The 21,341-nt window shown below is 40.0% G+C and overlaps 3 protein-coding genes across 3 annotated transcripts in view; 1 reads left to right on the top strand and 2 right to left on the bottom strand.

The window, feature by feature from the left end:
* stpg2 (sperm-tail PG-rich repeat containing 2) overlaps positions 1-3,204 on the bottom strand; it is a 57,230-nt gene extending 54,026 nt beyond the window's left edge. The window contains exons 1-3 of the mRNA XM_035166408.2: positions 2,800-3,204; positions 1,829-1,929; positions 1,212-1,379 (exon numbers count right to left, since the gene is read on the bottom strand). Coding sequence (XP_035022299.2) covers positions 1,212-1,379; positions 1,829-1,929; positions 2,800-2,962 — 432 coding nt within the window. The 5' untranslated portion in view covers positions 2,963-3,204. The remainder of the gene's footprint in view (positions 1-1,211; positions 1,380-1,828; positions 1,930-2,799) is intronic.
* Positions 3,205-5,311: 2,107 nt separating this feature from the next.
* LOC118115289 (bri3 binding protein) lies at positions 5,312-9,772 on the top strand. Its single transcript, XM_047341371.1, has 4 exons — positions 5,312-5,483; positions 5,784-5,791; positions 6,335-6,437; positions 6,536-9,772. Exons 1-4 carry the CDS (start codon positions 5,312-5,314, stop codon positions 6,955-6,957), a joined length of 705 nt encoding a protein of 234 aa, XP_047197327.1. The 3' UTR covers positions 6,958-9,772.
* A 1,380-nt stretch (positions 9,773-11,152) lies between these two features.
* On the bottom strand, positions 11,153-19,509 carry wdr31 (WD repeat domain 31). The gene is made up of 10 exons (XM_035166366.2): positions 19,199-19,509; positions 17,556-17,627; positions 17,060-17,192; positions 16,653-16,727; positions 16,377-16,521; positions 15,390-15,490; positions 15,123-15,190; positions 13,837-13,978; positions 12,979-13,141; positions 11,153-12,837 (listed from the first exon to the last, which is right to left on the bottom strand). Exons 2-10 carry the CDS (start codon positions 17,600-17,602, stop codon positions 12,635-12,637), a joined length of 1,077 nt encoding a protein of 358 aa, XP_035022257.1. The 5' UTR covers positions 17,603-17,627; positions 19,199-19,509; the 3' UTR covers positions 11,153-12,634.
* Between the last annotated feature and the right edge of the window lie 1,832 nt (positions 19,510-21,341).

Raw genomic sequence — 21,341 nt, 5'->3', positions numbered from 1 at the left:
CTCTACACTAGTTCAGATATTTGCAGCCGGTATAAAGGGAGAAGAGAATGAGCATAATCTCAATAGAGACTTTTTCATGTTTGGTCGGGTTTCAAAAGTGTTAACTCAGAGCTTATCTGTATCTCAACAACTGTTCTCCTATGTTCATTTATCATGCAAGCTATGAGGGGAGCTACAGGATAAAGCACTTGGTGTGTTTCTAGGTGCTGTGTCTTAAAACTCTCAAACCACCTCAGATGTTATCTTTCAGGTTATACAGGCGGGAGCGTTGGCTGTACAAAAAAAAAATGGATTTACATTTTTTTTTGTTGCTGGACAACAAATAGAAAAAGGTTGAGATGAGATTTCAAAAGTTTTACAATCAGCAGAAGTCAAATGGACACGCTGCTGTTCTCACACTGACACTGAGTAAGAACCAGAACATCCCTGGATAGGACGCGACCTGTCTCTGCTACTGTTACTGCTTCTGAGGAGTAAAAAAATCAGCATAGTGAGTCTAATGAGACGACTGTCACCTATGAAAAATGAACTGGAGAGAGCACCAGCCTGTGCCTGGAGCTTCAAGGCAGATTTAGAGCAGCAGAAACAACTTCCCTGTCTTTCCAAATCTTGCTGATACCGAAAATACTGTCACTTTAATGAAAAAAGTCAAGCAACAGATTTTTACAAGACTCTCCCTCTGTCTGGCGTCTTCATATTTCACTGCTCATCATCTCCATCATTGTAATTAAAGCGGAGTCTGTCATACATAATAAATGATGCTGCGCGTATGAAAAGCTTTTTTGCACAATGTGACACGATTTGGGACAAACTAAGAAGAAGCATTGTCATATTGTCACTTCCCTTTGTTTCGCTCACCGTGATTAAAGTATATATTACTGAATGTGATGCAGTTACAGCCAATGTCTTTAACTGCGACAGAAGAGATGTAACTGTTTAGACAGCTACTCCAGTCTTTTGTTTGACAAATGGAACAGATGAGCAGAGATGTCTTTATTCTGCTGTACGTGTGAAAATGAAAGTTATTAGCTGTTGCATTGAACGACTTTTTGATCCTTTTTCACGCCTCCCTTTCTCACATTCAGTTCACGCACAGAAAACACACTGCGTACAAGCTAACGTAGATAAACCGCATCATGAGCTACACAAGCAAATCTTTTGAAGAAATCATTGTCAGTAACTTGTCGGCTCATGCCAACCCATGTGCTTACCATTTTTCTGCCAAGCTTCTCAGCCTTTCCTGCGTCGGCCGGCACGGCCCTGAGCGAGTTCCCCGAGGCAGGCAGCACATTGTAGGCCCCGGGGCCGGGAACCGCTGACACCTCCTCCTCAAAACGCTTGGAGCGGTTCTGAAGACTTCGGCCACCGTGGACATTTAGCTGCAAGGATGAGGATTTGAGAGAACGATTTTGTTAACTGTATGCAAACATGATCTTCACCTTGCTCTCATCTCCTGCCTTCCTACAAAGACAAATCGATATTTTGAATGTTTTATTAGCAATATTAGAAGTATACTTCTTTCTGATGGCTTTTGGAAAGTCAAATGAATTCTTCTGCAAACAATTTCCTCACAAAACCTTGCTTGCAGCTTCTCAGTGGGTATTTTATGCTGTAAAGTGTCAAAGGAAATAACCTACAACACCACCATCTATCAGCACTTCTTGAAAGCACTGTGGCATAAATATTTCATGACTTCAGACAAATCTGCTCCCGCTTTCATGACCCTCTGGTCCAACCAAGCGCCACCTCCACCCACTCCATCTCTCCTGGGTACGGTCAGGTCTTGACTTACTCGCATGTAAAAGGGTTGTGTCTAACCTACAGGTACCTTGACGGGTGAGGAGTCATATTGTCCGGGTCCTGGCACCTTCTCAGTGGAGCTGAATGCTGATTGTCTGTTGGTCAAGGACAGGAAAGGAGCATAGCCATCTGCAATACAGAAAAGGCACGAAACCTCACTCACAACCGACATCTACGACACCGTTGAGTGAATAATGATGCGTATTTCATATTTCTCGTTATTTACTATTATTTGCCTTTTCTGCTTTTGAACCCATGTAAAGTGTCTTTGAGCATTGTTTAAAGCGCTATATAAATAAAATGTGTATTATTATCATTTGCAAGAACAGCAAATATGTGATATATGTTGTGACAAATATATATTGGGATTTGCATTTGTTTATTTAACTATATTAATGTGCTTGTTTGTTTTTCCTAGAACTATAGCAGGTGGACAAAATGAAAGGAACACAAAATGACACAAAATACTTTATTTATGAAGCACTTTTGAATAAATGTTACAAGAAAAATAAGACCTGACAGATAAAATGAGAATAAAACAATTGAACATGAGCAGAGAAAATAGATTGCATGGTGAATGTATTGAGTTACACAGCTTGAAGTAAGCTAATTGTGTATATATATATATTCATATATACAGGCTAAGAATATTAAGTTTTATAGATCCTCATAGTTTAAAATGTTTCCACATCATCAAAATTGTCTATTGTATGTGTGGATATCAATGTGTGTGTACATACATGTACATACACACGCATATTCTGTATATCTATATACATAGATATACAGATACCTTTAATTTATATATGTATAATATGTTCAACTTTGTAACCTCCTTCATGATAAATATAAAAGGAGAAAAAGATAAATTAATACAAGTGTGTTCACAAAGTTCGTGTAGAACTTTAATATACAGCTAGTAACGTTTATTTTTGATCATATATTCAGATATAGAAGCAGCAGAACTTGTCCATATAAAATGAGACTCTAGTGTCCTACCTGATGTTCTGGGACTCCGGGCGACATCGTACGACCCGGGCCCGACTGTGGCCGAGGAGCCCCCTGGTGTCATGGAGGTCAGTCTGGGAGCTCGTCCATACATGTTTAACTTCCTGTCTTTAAAACCAACATGTAGCTGAACTAAACTCCACGTGACAAACATGTTAGAGTCGGTCCAGAGTTTACAAACATGTTTACAAACATTCCTCCACTTCACTCGCTCTCCTGTCTGCTCTCTGCGTGCGTCGTTGCCTGGATACCGGATATAGTTGCGCACAGAAAACACAGGAGGAAGGAAGAGAGTGTAACTAGGCAACCACACTCACCTACTGTCTCATAAGGGGACGTTTTCAAAACCTGTATCACCTGTATCACCTTTACATGTTAGCTGCCATCACACATACGGAAGTGACGTGTGTGACACTGCATCAAGTGAAGGTGATGTGTTATTTTTACATATATGCAGAAGTATATAACATACATACACATAGTCATAATTCAATATTGTACTTGTATCACAACATACGCATTATACATTTGATATGGTATTATATGTTATTACCATCTATGCAAATAATTTAAATGTATTTAGGAAAGTACAACACGCACACACATATGTTTTACTTCATAGTTTAATAGCATGTACATATATATCAAATGTATGTGTGGACATTCACATTACTGCCTTAGCTGCTGCATCTAAATTAATATATATTATTTTGAGTGGATCCGTCCAATGACTATTCTAACACTTTTCTAACAGTTGTTGAGGTGCAGCCATAGTCCAATCCTACCATCTAGTGGGTGTATGTAATGTGACAGATGCTCCTCAACCCATGCATTCACTGTATATTTTTCTAAACTGGGCCAAAAGGGTTCTTACAACGTATTGCACAATCCCTCCACTGGTGCTTCTGGTATTTTTCATACATAAATTTAGTTTCCTATTTTTATATTTTGTATATTTTTAAACATTTATACTTGCACAACTACACCACAGCAAATTCCTTGTATGTGTAAACCTGCTTGGCAATAAAACCTGATTCTGATTGACTGAGATAAACCTCTGGATCCTCACGTTCCTGTGTTTAAATGATTTCAGTAACTTGCTTGTTTCTGTAACAACAACAACTCTTCGTATTCAGCCTTTACTCTCATCTCCTCTTGTCATTATTTACATGTCTTCCCTACTTCCTCCTGCTACTATTATACAAGGTTGTTAAATTGTGATTAATGAGAGCTCAGTGGAATAAACTCAGGTAACGAGTGGCTCTTTGGAGAAAAAGTGAGGAGCATCTTTATTTAAACTTCCTGCACATTGGTATTTGATTCAATTTGACAAAATGTTATTAATTCCTAAGAGTGACACCAGGGAGAAAATGGACACTACCAACTACTAACCAGTGGGGGGCAGCAGCGAGCTTCACATGAGCCTCACCTGCATGAAATCCATGCGAAGAGGAGTGGTGCATTCAAAGATAATCGGAAATTCTAAACAGTGCAGAGGTGTGAATAGGATGTAGAATTTCTTTGAGGATATAAAAAAACTTTGATGATACCACAGTGTAAACGTGTATTTGCAATAATCTGTACACTTTCAAGTCAAAACTAATTATCACTCTATATATTTTGCAAATAAATCAACCACAACACCAATCATGATCAATTGATCAATGCTTGTTCTGATATAGTGCAGGGTAAATGTCGTTTGTCACATTGGAATTTTTAGATGGGATCAATTTCCTAACTTGATTACACATTAAGGTCTGTGATCACTTCTCCTATCAGTCATTTAAAGGTTCAGTGTGTAGAATTTTGTGGTGAAGTCGCATGTTGCAGCTGAGTAACGCTCACCTCACCCTCCCATTCCAAACATGACAGAGAACCTGTGGTAGTTGTCATAAAAACTCCAAAGGTGTTTACTTTGTCCAGTTTGGGCTACTGTAAAAAACATGGCGGCCTCCGTAGAGAGGACACGCTCCAGATGTAAATATAAAGTATTTAAATATAAAGGGCCCATTCTAGGGTGAAGAAAACAACAATTTGTACAATTTAGATGAAAAACACTAGTGAAAAAACATCACTAGAATTATTTTATATTCATTTTCTGCCAATAGATCCCTTTCACCTAAATCCTACACACTGAACCTTTAATGAGTATATCTGTAAACTGATTGATTTACACAGTTTACATTGTTAAGAGCGGCGCTTCAGAGGCATGTTTGATGTGTGTAACTGTTTGATCGGCCTTTTGTAAATGAAGTCAAACAAACAATCAAACAAACAAACAAACACAATCTCATCCACAGTCACAGCAACGAGCCAACACGGGGACACTGGAGTTGGAGTTTTCCGCGGTGTCCGTGAAGTCAACACGGGCTCTCTTCCACCATCACAGCCAGTGTCCGTGTCGTCCTCCACCTTCAGGCAGCTTCCTCCCCGCGTTACCCTCCGTCCACCCGACTCACTTTCACACCAGCCCCTCGCTCGACACCCGCGGCTCCTCGGCGCCATGAAGGGACTCCGCTTCCTCGTTGTGTTCTTGGTGCTCTCCGCCTCTCTGCTGTGCGGCACGGGCGAGGCGGCCCGGAGTCGGACCAGCAACCAGAACAGCTTCCGCCGGGCAGCGAACGGCATCTACCAGACCCTGAGCAGCGTGTTCGGAGAGGACAACATCAGGGGCTGTACAAGGTCAGTGTGGGGTGGGGTGGGGGGCAGCAGCAGCAGGAGCAGGGTGGGATCCAGGAGTACCCGGGGAGGGGGGGGCTTTACTGGGGGGCTGAACAGGAAACCAGCGCGCCCGGGCCTGGCTGTACAATTTCACGGATGCCATTTTGAAAAATTAGCCCGTTATCCAATCTTTGATCCGGCTACAGAGGGTGTCAGGTGACGCGAGGTTACCGGAAGCATGAATGTGAGGTGTTGAATTAGGTTTAACTTCCATGTGCATCAGGGAGGAGGCTCTTCCCTTTCATTGTTCTCAGTCTATCAAGTCATTCCACCTCACACACGTAGCCCCAATGGATCCAGACCATAACATATCAACTGCTTATTCCAGATCAGTTCCTGTTAAAGTCAAACATGAGCCCATGTGTGATCTCATTGGTTCGGCTGCACTTCCTCAAGTTGTTACATCTAATGTGACTTCCTGCCGCCAAACCGAAAAAAACAAAGTGACAGTTGATCTTTGGCTGCACACGTGATGAGACTTTGTTCCCTGCTCCATGAATTGAATATAAAGTCTCCACGAAGTCCGTGGGCTGCACAGAGGAGCTTGATCTACAGTGGCTGAAACTAGAAAGTGCTGTGTTTTAAAAACAGGAGAACAGAGTGTTGTTTATATCGTCGGGCTGGGTGATAAAACAATATCGATAATTATCTCAAGTTCCGTCCTCTTACTTTTGGCTTTCACTAGGTTTGTTTCTGTGACATGGTTGTAAATCATTCTAATGAATATACAACAGATCTAGAGTAACCTTTTATCGGGATGATTATACAATCATAGCCTTAATCCTTCATTTCTTTCTTTCTATAGTTTTTCTCCAAAACAACGGAGCGGTTTGTCCATGGAGTCGACTCTTTTCTGGACACCATCTGGAAGATCTGGTCAGATCTGCTGGATGTGATGGGAATCGACTGTAAGGCGTTAAATTTATTCCTAAGTTATTTTTCACAAAAGTTTTTTTCACTAATAACTTTGTGTTTACTTCCTGTCGTCTCTCTCTTTCCTCTGCAGCTTCAAACCTGAGCCACTACTTCAGCCCGACTTCTCTCACCAACTCTCCGGCACGCGCCCTGCTCCTGGTGGCTGCCGTGCTCCTGGCCTACTGGTTCCTCTCCATGTTCCTGGGGGGTTTCTTCTACCTGCTGCACGCCGTGTTCGGCCGCTTTTTCTGGCTAGCTCGCGTCACGCTCTTCGCCCTGTCCTGCCTCTACATCCTGCAGAAGTTTGAGGGCGACCCGGAGCGCGCCGTGCTGCCGCTGTGCTTCATCATGGCGGTGTACTTCATGACGGGGCCCGTGGGAGCGTACTGGCGTCGGGGGGGCGGCGCAGGTTCACTGGAAGAGAAGATTGACCACTTGGACACTCAGATCCGGCTCCTCAACATCAGGCTGACTCGTGTGATCGACAGCCTGGAACGCACTGCGGATCAGTAGACTCAGGTGGCGGGGGAGATGAGGGGGAAGGGAGGGTTTATTGTAATAATGGCTGCGTTTGATGTCAGAATGCTGTTTTCCTGCGGACATCTCGAGCAACACAACCTCTGGGTATTTACGTCTCTATTGTCAGAAGGGGGACAAAACTAAAACCATATTTTAAAGGCATGATTTTAGTTGCAAAAAGCCAAAAACATCCTCAGAGGTGTGGACAGGTAACCTGGATCTTACTCAAATCAAACAAACACGTTTTCTTTTTGGTCTTTTTGAAGCTTCCAAAGGTGTCAGCTTCATTGATTATCTGAGAAATGTCCATGCTTTTCTCATTTCTGCCCTAATTCTACACCTCTGCTACTTTTTAAGTAACTTCAAAGTGTGAGAATAAGCATATGTTATGTATGTTTGTTTATCCTCATGAATAACCTGGAGTTTACAATTCTTACACAGGTTCATCCACAAACATGTTTCCCACTTTTTGAAAGTACGGAAGTAGGAGAGGGGTTGGGTGTATGATGCAGGGGACGGATACAAAACCTGTATTTATGATGTGTTAAAATCCTCAAGGGGGTGGATAGTTGTCCACAGTAAGATTTATTTATTCCATTTCCATATAAATTGTTGGAATCATGTAAAATTAGTCTGTTTCATGAAGTCTCAGTTGTGTAGTGACAGTAGTTGACATCAGGACCTCCTTTTCTTGTATGAATGGGACGACCTACGCGTGCAAGTGTGTGTCAAGCTTGTGAAATGGAAAAGCACTGTATCAAAGAGTGGCCATCAGACTGGGAGAGATGCAGACAGACAGCAATATCTCAGGGACTCAACCAACGCATAGATTTGGAAATGAGACAAAGTTTATTAAAATCATGTCTTGGTCTCATTGAGTCACGTGACAGTTTTTTCACACGGTTGCAAATCTGTCTCGGTATCTTAACAATGCTTGTGTTTTTGCATCGCGCTGATATTGTAAAATTTGATTTATATCTGGGGTCAAGACCAAGCCGAGCGTTTCATTCATCATTTCAGTACTGGCATAGATCTACTGTACTGCAGTTCTAACATTTAAATAGGGAAATAGCATTTTTTATATTTAATGTGTGAATCCACAATCAGATTATCCATAGAAGTGGTCTAGAAAAAAGTATTTAAGTCATTTGGAGTTTCTTCACACTGGCTTGAAATGAAATTCATCTTGTAGGATTGGATTTTTAGTCGGGATCAATTTCGTAACTTGATTACAGATTAAGGTCTAATGTATTTGATATGTGGGCAAAACCCCAGAGAATTTCTATTGCAAAACTCCACTTGACCCTGCTGTAGAAGCAATGTACTTTATTCTATATAAATCATGATATCGCTCATATATGATAATTTCTCCAATTAACAATTTAATGATTAGATCTGATTGATTTACACAGTATATTATTGTTAAAAACTGCTTGAGCCATGCGTCTGGTGTGTGTTCGTGTAGCCCTTCGTTTTAGCTTGATGGGCCTTTTTATAAATCTATTACATCTGCCGTTATTTTTTATATTTCTCATCCTGCATTTTCATAAGAGACTGTGCCCTGTTTTTTAAACTGTTTTGCTCTCCATCCACCATCTCTTATTATCGTCATCCTTACTCCCTCATGCACACTTTATATAAATGTATAGAATCTGCACTCTGTAAACATGTGCTTTTATACAAATGACTCTAATGCTGTGCAACTGTGGGAGAAAAACCAAATGTTGTCAGTGATGTTGCAAGATGACGCCACTTTTGAAAGAAAAAACGTATTTATAATCTCGACATTCGGATTAACAAACACTTTATTAAATATTAGTATATGTGAGGTGCTGTGGGATTAGGATGTAAGGGTGCAATGGTAACATAGTTTTTGGGAGATGGAGGGTGTTGCATCGCTGTAAAACGAGGTACAGACATGAGTTTTGGCTTTTTCTCAGCATATCCTGATATTACCATACATGTGGTTTTTCATGTGTTGAATCCAACTTCTGATTGTCATTACACTGTAGCATTAAGGTTACTTGCCAGTAAGATTCTTTCTTAATTAGAGAAACATTTGAACGCATGTTATCTTACTGTGTATCAGTTGTTTGTAGTTTTTCTCATTATAACACAAACACGTCCAGTTTGTCCCCTGCAGTAAACCACCCCAGGTATCTCCATACTAGCCAAAGTAATCTGGGATTTTATTGCATGCTGTTTTGATGCCTATAACGTTATGTTTCATGATGTAAATGTTGTGACTGCCTAGGTAGAGAGCCCTCCGGAAATGTGATTTTTGTGATGTGATGAAGTAGTCGGATGTTAAATACAAGAGGGGTTTGTTTTTTATTCAGTCTTTATTTTCCTGTCCTGTAACATTTGTACCATTCAGACCAAACTCACATGTACAAGACCGTCAGCCCTCGGAATTCTTCTCTCATTCCATCATCAGTCAAGCTGATAATTATACGATCACAAACATGTTGACTCATTTTAAAATGTGTAAACTGAATGTAGTTTTTGTTCCTCCTCTCTTATTTTGAAGAGGAGAACCTGACCTGAGAAAGGGGCTCGAGCCTGGTCACTTTGTAGTGTGTGGTTACACCAACAGTCTGTAGCCAATGACCTGTGTATGTTTAACAAAGGACCGAATCTGTGAACTATGAAGGTGTTCAGCGATTAGATGTAATCATGTGTAGTCAGGTGATTTTAAAAAAGGGGTTCAGGGATTTCAATCATGTAATACTGAACCTCAGTTTGTACAGAATCTCATTAGATTCAGGATTTGGAGATGTTAATATCGAAACTGTTTAAGAAAAAAAGACCCAGAAAGTTCTCTCACACAGTTTTAATTATTTCTAGCACAACAAAATATTGGTTTGAGACAAAAACAGCTCGTTAACACCCCAAAGGCTCAAGATTGAGGCTGTAACCCTCCGTTCAAACATCATGGAAGAAACACTGAATACTTGAAGTCGCCACTAGCTCATGTATTACAACTTACAAAAATTCCAGTACATGTTTCTATTAGTTTCTCTCAGCTCTGGACTGAATGCTATGTTCATATATTTATTGTTTAAAAGGTCTTCTGAATGACTTGTACTTCCGTTAATTTAATGTACTGCATCCTACTTATTCCACTTAGCTTTTTATATCATGCTGTGCCAATATTGTATATATATTTCATTAATTTAAGGCAATTGTCGTTTCAATTTTGTTTTGACAAGGATAGATGTTTTTTTCATTTATTCAAAAAACGTTTTTAGCTTCTTTTTTTATAAAATATCTGAATATTTCTGTACTTCAGTGATGTGGCGACCGCCAAACTGTTCTGCCTGCTGATGTCTACTTTGTGTGTGAGTCTTAATGAAAACATGTTGATGGGTATGTGGTTTGTTTTTGTGGCAGAGGGAAAACGAGGTCCAGATTTGAATAAATTAAACACCACAGTATGACAGTCTTCTGCTTTCTGATTCATTAATAATTACATGCAGATGTGATTTCCCTACATGGAGGCTATGTTTTTTTATATCGTAACAAAGAATGGGTGTAGAAAATGATTCAAATGTGGCATCAGTCAATTATAAGTACACCAGAGTCAGAGGGGTTCCACTGAAACCAATGTAAGATGACAGATCTTTTGTGTTCATTCAAATCTGATGCTGGTTATGTTATAAAAGCAAATTCTTACTTGAAGAGAAAACCCCCAAATCTTTCACTAATTAGTGCTCTTCTGTGAAACTGGACTGCATGGGTCTGCCTTTGCTGGGGCCTTGAGTGCCCATGCCACAGATTCACTGGTTATTCTATACGGTAGATACTGACCACTGTAAACACACCCAACAATCCTGCCGTTGTGGAGAAGATCTGACCCACTCGTCCAGCCATCACAATCTGACCCTGATTAAAGTTGTTCTGATCGTTATGTCTGCTTGTTTTCCTGCTTCAAACACCTCAACCTCAATGAAGTGACTGTTCACTCACTGCCAAACACACGCTGACCTTTGACCGGTGCCACAGAGATAAGATAGTGGTTTTAATCTTGTGACCGATCGGCGTAATTTACCTGTAGCTTTTTTTACTGAATCAGATAAATAAAGCATTTATATAAATTTACAAATATGTACAGATACTGTATATTAACGGCATATTAACTATAAGGCTGTCGCTAGCTTAAAGATCTGTGCTGATAAGAACAGACAACTTAAAGTTTCCCCGTCTTATTTATTGCTTAGTATAATGTACCAAATGACGACAGATACAACGGAATCAGCTAGTGATGATTTGTGATTGTCAAAAATGAAATGTGTGATCACCCTCAGTTCCCCTATAGCCAGTAGAGTTCCTTACATTATAGAAAAATAATAAATCATTGAATGTGGACTCCTACGCCCCATATGACATCACAAGCGACACATCACAGTAGAGTTTTCCTATTACAACTCTTTAGATCTCCCTCTGATCTGTGAGTTTTTATTTCTATATCTCATCTACATGTAAAGAAAACAATACACAGTAGATACTCAACCAGATGTTTCCTTTAGATTAACATCTGTAATAATCCGTATTAAAGTTACACCTCTAGTGCCTGAGTCTTTTCACTCATGCCCTGACAATTATAGTTTCATATAGAACTGGCCAAATTCTTTCACTTAAGGCTGCTTTAGCATTAGCATTCTCTAACTGAACCATTTAGGTCTGGATTTTTTATTCTGACAGAATTCATGTTCAATACATTTTGTTAATAGCACAGAAGACCTTGTCAAACAATATCTTCAATAACTGCTGGTTGCAGTTTTTTTATTTACACATTGAGCAGCTTTACTTGTTTATTCAAACTGTGTTTTATCAAAAAGGGAATCACTATGGTATATTGCATAGTAATTTTCTATTTTAAATACATGTTGGATACCAGCACATCAACTATCAGCAGCTTCAGTTTACAAATATTAGAATCTGTATCCTAAAAATTATTGAGTAAAATCTACCTAAAAATAAAGTATGTTTATACAGACCTGTGTCATATGGAGTCATTTGGCCTAACACTGGACTTCAATCTAGAGCACAAACTAATCAATAACATCGACGTGTTCCTCTTTACTATGTGTTGGTGATAAAAACAACTTTCCACTTGATAGACAAGACTGTAACTCTGACAGCACCTATTAAATCTGATATTGGAAAAAACTAAATCTATACTATTAGTATGAAATTCTATTTGGCCCAGTAGAAGTCCCGAACACACAGCTGATACTCCTGCTGCCAAATTTTCAACTGATACTCTCAATAAAAATGAATACATGTGAATGAAGCATCTTCTCAGCGCCCCCTAGCTGTAGTAGTGTATAAACTGAGTAAATCCTGGTTCCTCTGACTTGGTCCATGAAGGCATCAGTCCAAGCATGATGACTCTGGAGTTCACAGTCTCTCAACAGAACATGTGACGGACAAGCACATGGCTCTGCTGGACAAAAGGTGCATCCTCTATATGTCATTTTTATTCCCTCATGTTCTTGATGATCTCTTCTGTCATTCTTCGCTGTATGGCAGTCTAATAAAGCAAACGTGTCTATAGAAATACAGTGTGTAAAATTATATAAAAAAAATAAATTCACTTCTATTGCTTGCCGAGTCACTGAAAGGTCACAGGTGAGGGTTACGAGTCACACCAGTCTCTACCGGACTCTCAGAAACGTGCAACGACTTTAATGTCGAGGCCACCAGCTCCACCTGAACCTGCTGCAGAACCCTGAGCCTGGTTTGACCCCTGGCCCACCTGGATATGGTTGAGGCCGTTGCTGAAGCTGGCACACAGCAGATTGGTGGAGTCACTTGGGGCCAGAGAAACCAGTGGACCAGCACCATCCATAGACAACGTCCCTAAACAAACTGAACAGTAGAGACGGGAGAAGGAGGGTGGGAGGAGAGTCGGTGTAAAAAAAGACCAAACAGTGTCAGCAACTTTGCCTATATGTATCTTTGCATTCATCTCTCTGTTTGTACATGTTCTCATCCATTTGTGGCTGTTACCTGCTGTGTTCTGATCCCAGATTTTGATGGAGCTGTCATGGGAGGATGTTACTACCTGAGCGGTGCCACCAGGAGGCGTAGGTAGAAAAACACAGGAGGCTGTGGTCTGGAGGTGTCCTCTGTACTCCACAACCTTACAGCCAGGCTGTCGCAGGTCCCAGAGCTAATAACACAGACACAACTCCACTGAGAACAAATCATCGTGTTAGAGGTTAAAAAAAATATCTACATAACCGTGGATACATTCACAAGGTCAACTTAGTGGACAGGTGAGTTACCTGAAATCAGATCCCATCAATATACACAAATATATATATATAGATAGAAGGACTGAAAAACATTCAAAATTATACTTGCCATAAAATAATAATAAAATTGAAGATTATAAAAATCGATCTCTTGGTTCCCACATGAGGAAAAATATGATGTAGTAGTCAGAAGTGGGGCATTCAATGTTCAACTGAATTCTTGCTGTGAATCTAAACAATGACGAAAAAATTATGTTTAAACATGACGATGTGAGTCATATATTCTAAACTATTTTTAATGGGTTTTACATTGTAAGTGGACTGGACCGTTCTATAGAACCACTGGTAGTCAGGCCAACAGGTGCTCTTGTACCAGATAAACTTGTTTGCCATGTGTGGCTCTCTTGTTTCTTGCTGCTACCACAAGATACAGATTAGGCAGGAAACTGATCTAACTGGGGGACAAGCGACAAGTTATGGGAGTCATAACTTATGGGAGACCATCTGCACAAGTCCAAAGAACCGATGTTGATTGAGTAGCTCCAGGCTTTTACGCCAAACAAAATGTTTATGCATCCAAGAACCACACCAACACTTCCAGTGGCCTCACCGTGGCTTCACAGCCCTGCCCTCCAAAGCCGTTGCTGCTGGACACCAGATAGTACCCGTTGGGAGACACATCACAGTGGGTCTGGATGTACTGCTTGGCTGGAAAAGTATTGGTCACCTGCCAGGCACGGCTGTCCCAAACCCTGCACACATACACAGTCAAGTTGTATCATCGCAGACATCAAATTAAGTATAGTGGGAGAGCAGAATTCAATATTTCTATCCGATCACAACCAGGTTCTGCTGAAGTGTCGGAAACAAGATTTTCAAATACATTGGATCACGGTTACACTGATCAATCACTTTTATGGATCAAGAAGCTTTGGACAGAATCATTCCTATACAAACACTTTTAAATAATTTGATTATAGTAATCAAGTTAACTTATAGTGTTCATTTTGAATCTCTTCATACATGACACCATAACAGTTGTAGCCTACTACTGCAACCTGTCACATATAGCTCTCTAACTTAATTATAAAGATTTTGGACTGCCACAGTGTAACGACTGTCCGTACCCGCTCTCCCAACAAACAGTAGGTTCACTGTGTGTAAGAGAGCGTGTGTGAGATCACTAATGTATGATGTCAGCAATATTGATGCTTAATCAGTTGCAGTCCTAAATTCATCTTATTCACAGAGTTCCCACCACATATAACTTTATATCAGCATATCCTTTAGATCCTATCCTTTAGATTGTGTCAAACTTGGTGTTGTTTGTTAAATTATGCTGTTCATGTCTCTTTGTGAAGGAAAATACTTAATAAGAGCCGACTAGGTTCAGTGATGTCATCTCGATAACACGCTGCCTTTTGGCAACTATTCCTATCCCACGGAGTCTTCTACTTCTCAACAGATGGTGTGTATAACAGCAATGCTTGTGCAATCAGGGTGCTAAAGGACTCGCTTCTGTATCAAGGAAAATAAAATAAAAAAAAGACAAGGTGGATTTACTTTTTACATACCAGGATTAATTATCTAAATTAGACATCAGTAGACTGCTATTTGTTTTCTTTACGTTAGTTGAGAAGCCCATATTGGTGAGATCCTCACACCACAACTCAGGGAGTAATGTTTCTGTTTTCTTCATGCATGATAAGATGGAGCCATCCAATCGGGCATGGTAAGGTAGAAGTTTGTTTCAGTTAAATAAATGACAAGTTTTATGGAAGTCCCATCATCCGTAAGGTCGTGAGTTTTTTTCCTTTTTTGCCGTTCTGCTCACTCCTAACCAAGACACCTGACCCAAACTTTTACAAACTGCTGTATCAAAACTTTCTTATGTACCTTATGGTCTTATCCTCAGAAGTCTGGACTACAGAGGAGCTGGCTGGCACCCAACACACATGAGTCACCTGGACAGAAAAGAGAGGAAAGTGGAAAGCATTCAACCCTGCAGGGCTTGAACAAGGAAAGTAAAAGTCAGATTGCTGGGCTTATTGATTTGATTCTTTTTCTTACATGCTCAAGTACACAGCTATGGGTGATCCAGAATGATTGAAACAAACAAGTACAAAGATTTGTGTGCACAAAAGCACATGATATTGTTCTCACCAGGTTTCGAGAGATGTTGTGTCTCTGTTCACATTTTGCAGATTCTATGTCCCACAGGCACATCCAGTTGTCACGAGAGCCGGTGCATAGCTTTCTCCCCTCTACAAGCCACAATACAAACAGTTCCATATGCTCAGATCAGTTCAATCACATTAAAGCATCGACTGCATTCAACAACTCAAACAAACGTTCTTACTCCCATCAAAACTATTCTCAGGAAATCTGTAATTTCAAACAGAGGTGCCTGCTTTCTTCACATAGAAAACATCTGAAAGAATAAAGATATAGTCCAAGTGCCCCCCAAAAATATGACAATTTGTTAAAATTGTAAATTTTTTAAGCTTAGTACACATGGCACAATTTTCTAAATATAATCAATGATGATGCTTTGTTCAAAGCTATAGAGCTAACAGTGAACAGGGGATGACATAAATGTGAACCTTATTGAATCAGGAATGGCGCATGGATGTTGGACATATAATGGACACCCCGTTTATATTCCTTTATGGCCCCTGATTTAGAAAAATCATAGATCTGCCATTGCATTACTTATATACCAGATGACAGGTGTCAGGTTAATACATTAGTTTAGAGGTATTCTTTCTGCCCTTAAGTCTCTGTTTCATCTCAAATTACTGTAAATCTGAAACCAGGATGTCTGTTGGTGAAACTTCTTTCTGTTTCTGTATGTTTGGAATTTTCATCCAAAACTTCACCTAGAGTTTTGCTTCTGCATTTTAATTTTTTTTTATTTGGTGCTACAATGACTGGCATATTTAACCAAGTCTGCAAATTATTCGGTTCTCTGTAAGAGGCAATGTGCTGTTGATGTCTGTGTTCTGCTTTTTGTGTTTTATATTCATGAACTGTCCTCAGAGAGTTTTCTGTTCACAAACCAGCTTTAAAACAAGGAACTGAGATGAACTGGTTTTAATAGTACTGTGTTGCGAGACAAAGACGAGTGTGAGTGTGAGTGTGAGTGTATACCAGGGCTGATAGCTAGTCCGTTGACCACCAACTCATGCCCACAGAATTCCTGAATAGGTTCATCCCCCTGGTTTAGGTCCCACATCAGAACAGTTTTGTCCCGTGAGGCACTAAAGATCCATGTACTTCCTGGATAACACACCACCTGCCCGACGGACGGAGGAAAGAATTAAGAGGAGACGAGGCCTGAGGATACGTACATGTACGGTAGAGGTGTAACCACTCTGTACAGCATCACACCTTTATCAGTTTGCGCACACAAAGTATTGACGTTACCTTAGTAACCTCTCGGTTGTGACCCTGGAAGGACTGACACATCCGGCCTTGTTTCCAGTCATACACCACCACAGCCTACAGGGACGGACACACATGCATGTATGACCTCAAACAAAGCACACTTACTAATTAGAACATGTTAAGATTTTTTTTTTTTAAACACAAAACTCACATGTGCTATTGTCTACAATGGCCTGTCATAGTTTTAGTTTTATGTCGTCTAAAACAGTACTTTTCTTGCATTAGGCATCTAACTGAACTGTAACTATTTAAAAACCATTGTAAAGTCACTTGAAACTTTGTAAAGCTCAGAATAAAATGATTGGCTAGTCATTGATCAACACTGTGATTTAAAATTCTAATTTCTTTTGAACAATGTGCTACTAATACATATGTTCACCCGTTACCTGATCACTGCCGCCAGAAACACACAGCTCTGGGCTGAGATTCGTGACAGTGCTGATGGATCCTTGATGGGCAGGTTCATACTGCACCACCTGACTGTCAAAGGTATTATCTGCCTTCTCCCCCTGAGATGCCCTGCACACAAAAAACTGAAATATATACATGTTCCTATATTGACATGTAAGAAATTTGTATTTACTCAAATAATGTTCTGATAAAATGTGTCCTCTTCATTATTAATGCTGGTGAAAGAAAACAGTATCTCTGTATTATCGCCACATAATGTTTCACCCCTGACTGGTAAACCAGTCCTGCTTTAGATTAAATAATAACCCAATTATTTTTTTGCCAGCCAAAAATTGAGGACATGCAGTGAACATAGTGGCATCTTAAATGATACTTTATTTTTTATTTTCTCAACCAACTATATATTGAAATCCTGGTTATAAATGTCATGTAATTCAAACAAGGACACATATCGTAATAAACATGAGTCACCTGTAGATATCAGACCGCTTGCGAAACTTGCTCTGTAGTTTCCCCATGACTGCCTAGGAACCTACAGCCACACTTATACACGGACACAAGGAAAAGAAAAAGTATCAAACTGGGATAGAAATTGTAGTCACACTGTTTTAAAGGCAAATTAATGTCTTATCATTCTCTGTTGTAAGTGGTGCTGATATAGGGCGATGACTCGAGCCTTGTTGCAACCTTAAAGAAATCAGAACAGTTTGATCCAAAGCTCAGTAAGTTAAATTCCATCAAACAAAAGCAATACATACATTAAATACAAATTTCCACAGAAAAAGTAACAATAGAGTGAATATGAAGTGTCTCATTACCCCGAAATACACTTGGGCTAGTATATAAAACCAGCATATAATGTACTGGTCAATTGTACTTCCTTACACAACGTTTGGAATTATGGGGTCGACCTTGTGAACGGCTATAAATTCAATAGCCTTACTACAATAAAAAAGAGCCGTACCTATTATTAATGAGGCTGGATACTCATACAAATGTATTGTTTCTAAATTACCATGCTCTAAAATGTAATGACTTAGCATATTATAAAATAATGCAAATAATGCTCAGAGCAAAGTCAAAGTGAGAGTAAATATGATCTGAGGTATTTTTTTAAGATTACTGTACAAAAAAACACAAAGGGGATTTAAGGGGGGCGTGTCTCTGTTGTTGGGTTGAAATTATCGAACAGTTCCAATTTAAATTTTAAATTCTATCTTTGTATATTTCTGGAGGTAGTTCAATCCAATGATTTTTCATTGTTTGATACTGGAGGGTAGTTTAATTTGATAAGAATATAGGCAGGCATATGTACACATTTGCTTTCTGCCAGAGACTTTTCAGACAATATATAACTGACTGTTTAAACTTTGTTTACACTGTCTATATTGTTTATACTTGTGTGTGTGTGTGATGATGCCTGAAAATAATCAATACAAATATATTCTCATTATTACCTTTCCTGTACTTTAACTTTTGAGAGAGAGAGAGAAACAAAGAGAGACAGATAGACAGATAGATAGATAGATAGATAGATAGATAGATAGATAGATTTAAGCATCCAGTAGCACACAAACAGTAAACCACAAGAGCATAAGAATAATAAAAGGTCAAAATCAGTCAGGAATAAGTTCAAGAGTAAAACTGAAAATACAAGACTAGAGAAATTAAAACTATCAAATCCAATAGAGATAAACACAGGCAGTAACGGTGACAGTCGTAACAGTTAAACCTCCTCTACACACATCGGACACGCGACTGAATCTGCAGTGTTTTACGACCAAATATCTTGCGTAAGACGGACCAGTGCGAGGTGTGATTAAACCACGCGTTCCCACGCAAACACCGCTCTCTCACGCACACGCGCCGCGGAGCTCCTCCCCCCGTCGGACAGCCCGGTGGAAGTTCTCAAACAAACCACAGGAAGCAGAGGACTTCAATCCTATTAGAGCAGCATCGTTACCGTCACAGGGAATTAGTCAAACACCTGCCATGAGCCGCAGCGGCGGACATTGTGTAACAAACGCGGGTTTTCACCGGAGTTACTGACGGTGCATACAGGTTGAGGACTCCTCGTCTACACACTTGACTGTGGAGGGGGGGTGGTTTCTTACCTGTGGTCCCTGTGTGTGATGCGGAGCACGGCTGGCTAACTCGCTAGCATGCTAACTAATCTGTGTCCGTCATGCCGGTGCGTTAGCAGCGACTGGTCGAGGGAGGACACGCGTCCAAACTCGGTCGAGTCGTCGCCCACACGACCGAGAAGCGGCCCCCGTAGACGGCCATGACACTAAGTTACCCTGTGCGTGGCAAAGTGCACGAGGAAGTCTCCCCCCTCACTACAACACAACCATTCCGCCCTCTCTCTCTTTCTCTCTCTCTCCGTAGCGACCAGCAGAGCGACGCTTTCCCGTATCCAAGCGAGGACCAGGCCACGTGACCCAGGGAAGGAAGTAGTTGACAGTGTCTTCTCTTGCAAAATAAAAGTCCGATTTACTGTTTAGGATTCATTCCCACATTTCCTGTGGGGTATTCTTCCCATATGCAGTTCCCTTGTGAACAGTACACATGCACAGTTGCATATTCAAATCTACATATACATAAACTATACGTAACTATATATGAGTTTTGTTTTGTTTTCCTATATTGGCACATCTACACCCACTGCAAAATGATCTAACCATTAGCTAGTATGTAACTAGAATGGCACTCACATTTTACCTGGCTCTTTACCAAATTGCCCACACTCATAAATATAAGTCCCCTAAACATGCCTATTTAATTCGTTTTCTGAGAAATATACAAGAATGTTGAAAGCCACCCCGTCTCCCAACGTTAGAGAAAGTAGAAAAAACAATGTTTTAATGGGTTGTTCCTTGACTCATGGACCAACCCTCCACAACATTACATGGAAATCCGTTGAGTAGTTTTTGTGTAATTCTGCCAACAAACAAACAAACAGATGGAAACATTACATAAGGTAATAATTAAGTCACACATAGTTTTTTGAAGAGGGACCTTCTTCAAATCAGGGCCTCAATATCAGGTAATATAGCTGAACAAACCTTAGGGCCCTTACTGTCATCAGTTGATATTGTGCATTAGTAATACAAATCCCCACATTCTTTACAGAAAAATCAAAAGCAATAAAAGAACCACAATCCTGTTACTTTGGCTCTCTTTTGACCCTGGGGAGCTTTTACGTTCTTTTCTTTGGTTGAAATGTAAGTCTAAAATAAAAATGTTATACAGTATAATTGCAGCACATTTAACAGGGATGATACATTTTTCCTGAGCAACCAACAAAATATAAAATGATTAAAAATGTGCATGTTTTTAGTAGATGGGAAATAAATTGTGATGGTTTTGTGATATGTTATTGTTTTAAGCCTACACCAAGAAACATTTGGTCAGAGCAAGGGTCAAAGGGGGGGAACTCTACTTGAAACAAGATTAAACACCATCAATTGACAGGTTAACATGTTACCAACTTGTGGCTGTGTGTCTCTATAGAGAACTAATGGGTTTGCCCTTCATTACAGGCACAGGTTGAATGGCTCCCCAAGCTACAAAACTGGGACGAGTCAGGCAGGTCCCTAGACAGCTAACATTAATTCTGCCGGAACAATTTACAGTTTTTCTTTCGATGACACATTTTCATGCACTCCATCATAGCTCTGATTTATTAATTTATTTGCCTGTTTGGTAGCTCAGAAAAGATGAGACCAGACTTTACCAGGCTGAATTTAAACAAACACATAACATACAATTAAGCACAGAGTCCCTGGCATGTCCCCATTTAAACGGCCTAAGTGGACCACTTAGTTAGGTTTCAATCGACACTGCTCAATACCTATGTGATGTGACCTTGATTCTTCTTTTTTTTTTGTTTGCAGCAAATAGTTTAATTGAGTTTGACTAAGAGACCATCTGGGTGGGGGTTTAAAGACACTGCCTTTGTACAGACAGAGGATTTGTGAGTTATGACATCCATAGAAAATAGTTTGAGACGACTTTCATGCTTCAGTTACTTCCACTGCTTCAGGAAAACTGTGAGTTTAGCAACTTCTTAATCCCTGAAAAAGGCCTGTTTTCTATGACATGTACATGATTGTCCTTATTGTTTTATCCTTGGGATAGTTAATGCATCACTTAAGTACATTTTGGGCTTTCACTGGACTTGAGCTGCCCAACTTATAATCGCAAACTAGAAAAATTGAGGATCTAAAACTTTTGCTAAATGCTGCATTTGTAAAA

The sequence above is a fragment of the Hippoglossus stenolepis genome, chromosome 9 (genome assembly GCF_022539355.2).
Source record: "Hippoglossus stenolepis isolate QCI-W04-F060 chromosome 9, HSTE1.2, whole genome shotgun sequence".
Classification (NCBI taxonomy): Eukaryota; Metazoa; Chordata; class Actinopteri; order Pleuronectiformes; family Pleuronectidae; genus Hippoglossus; species Hippoglossus stenolepis.
Note: the sequence above shows the minus strand (reverse complement) of the source record. Positions and strands in the feature narration are given on the sequence as shown.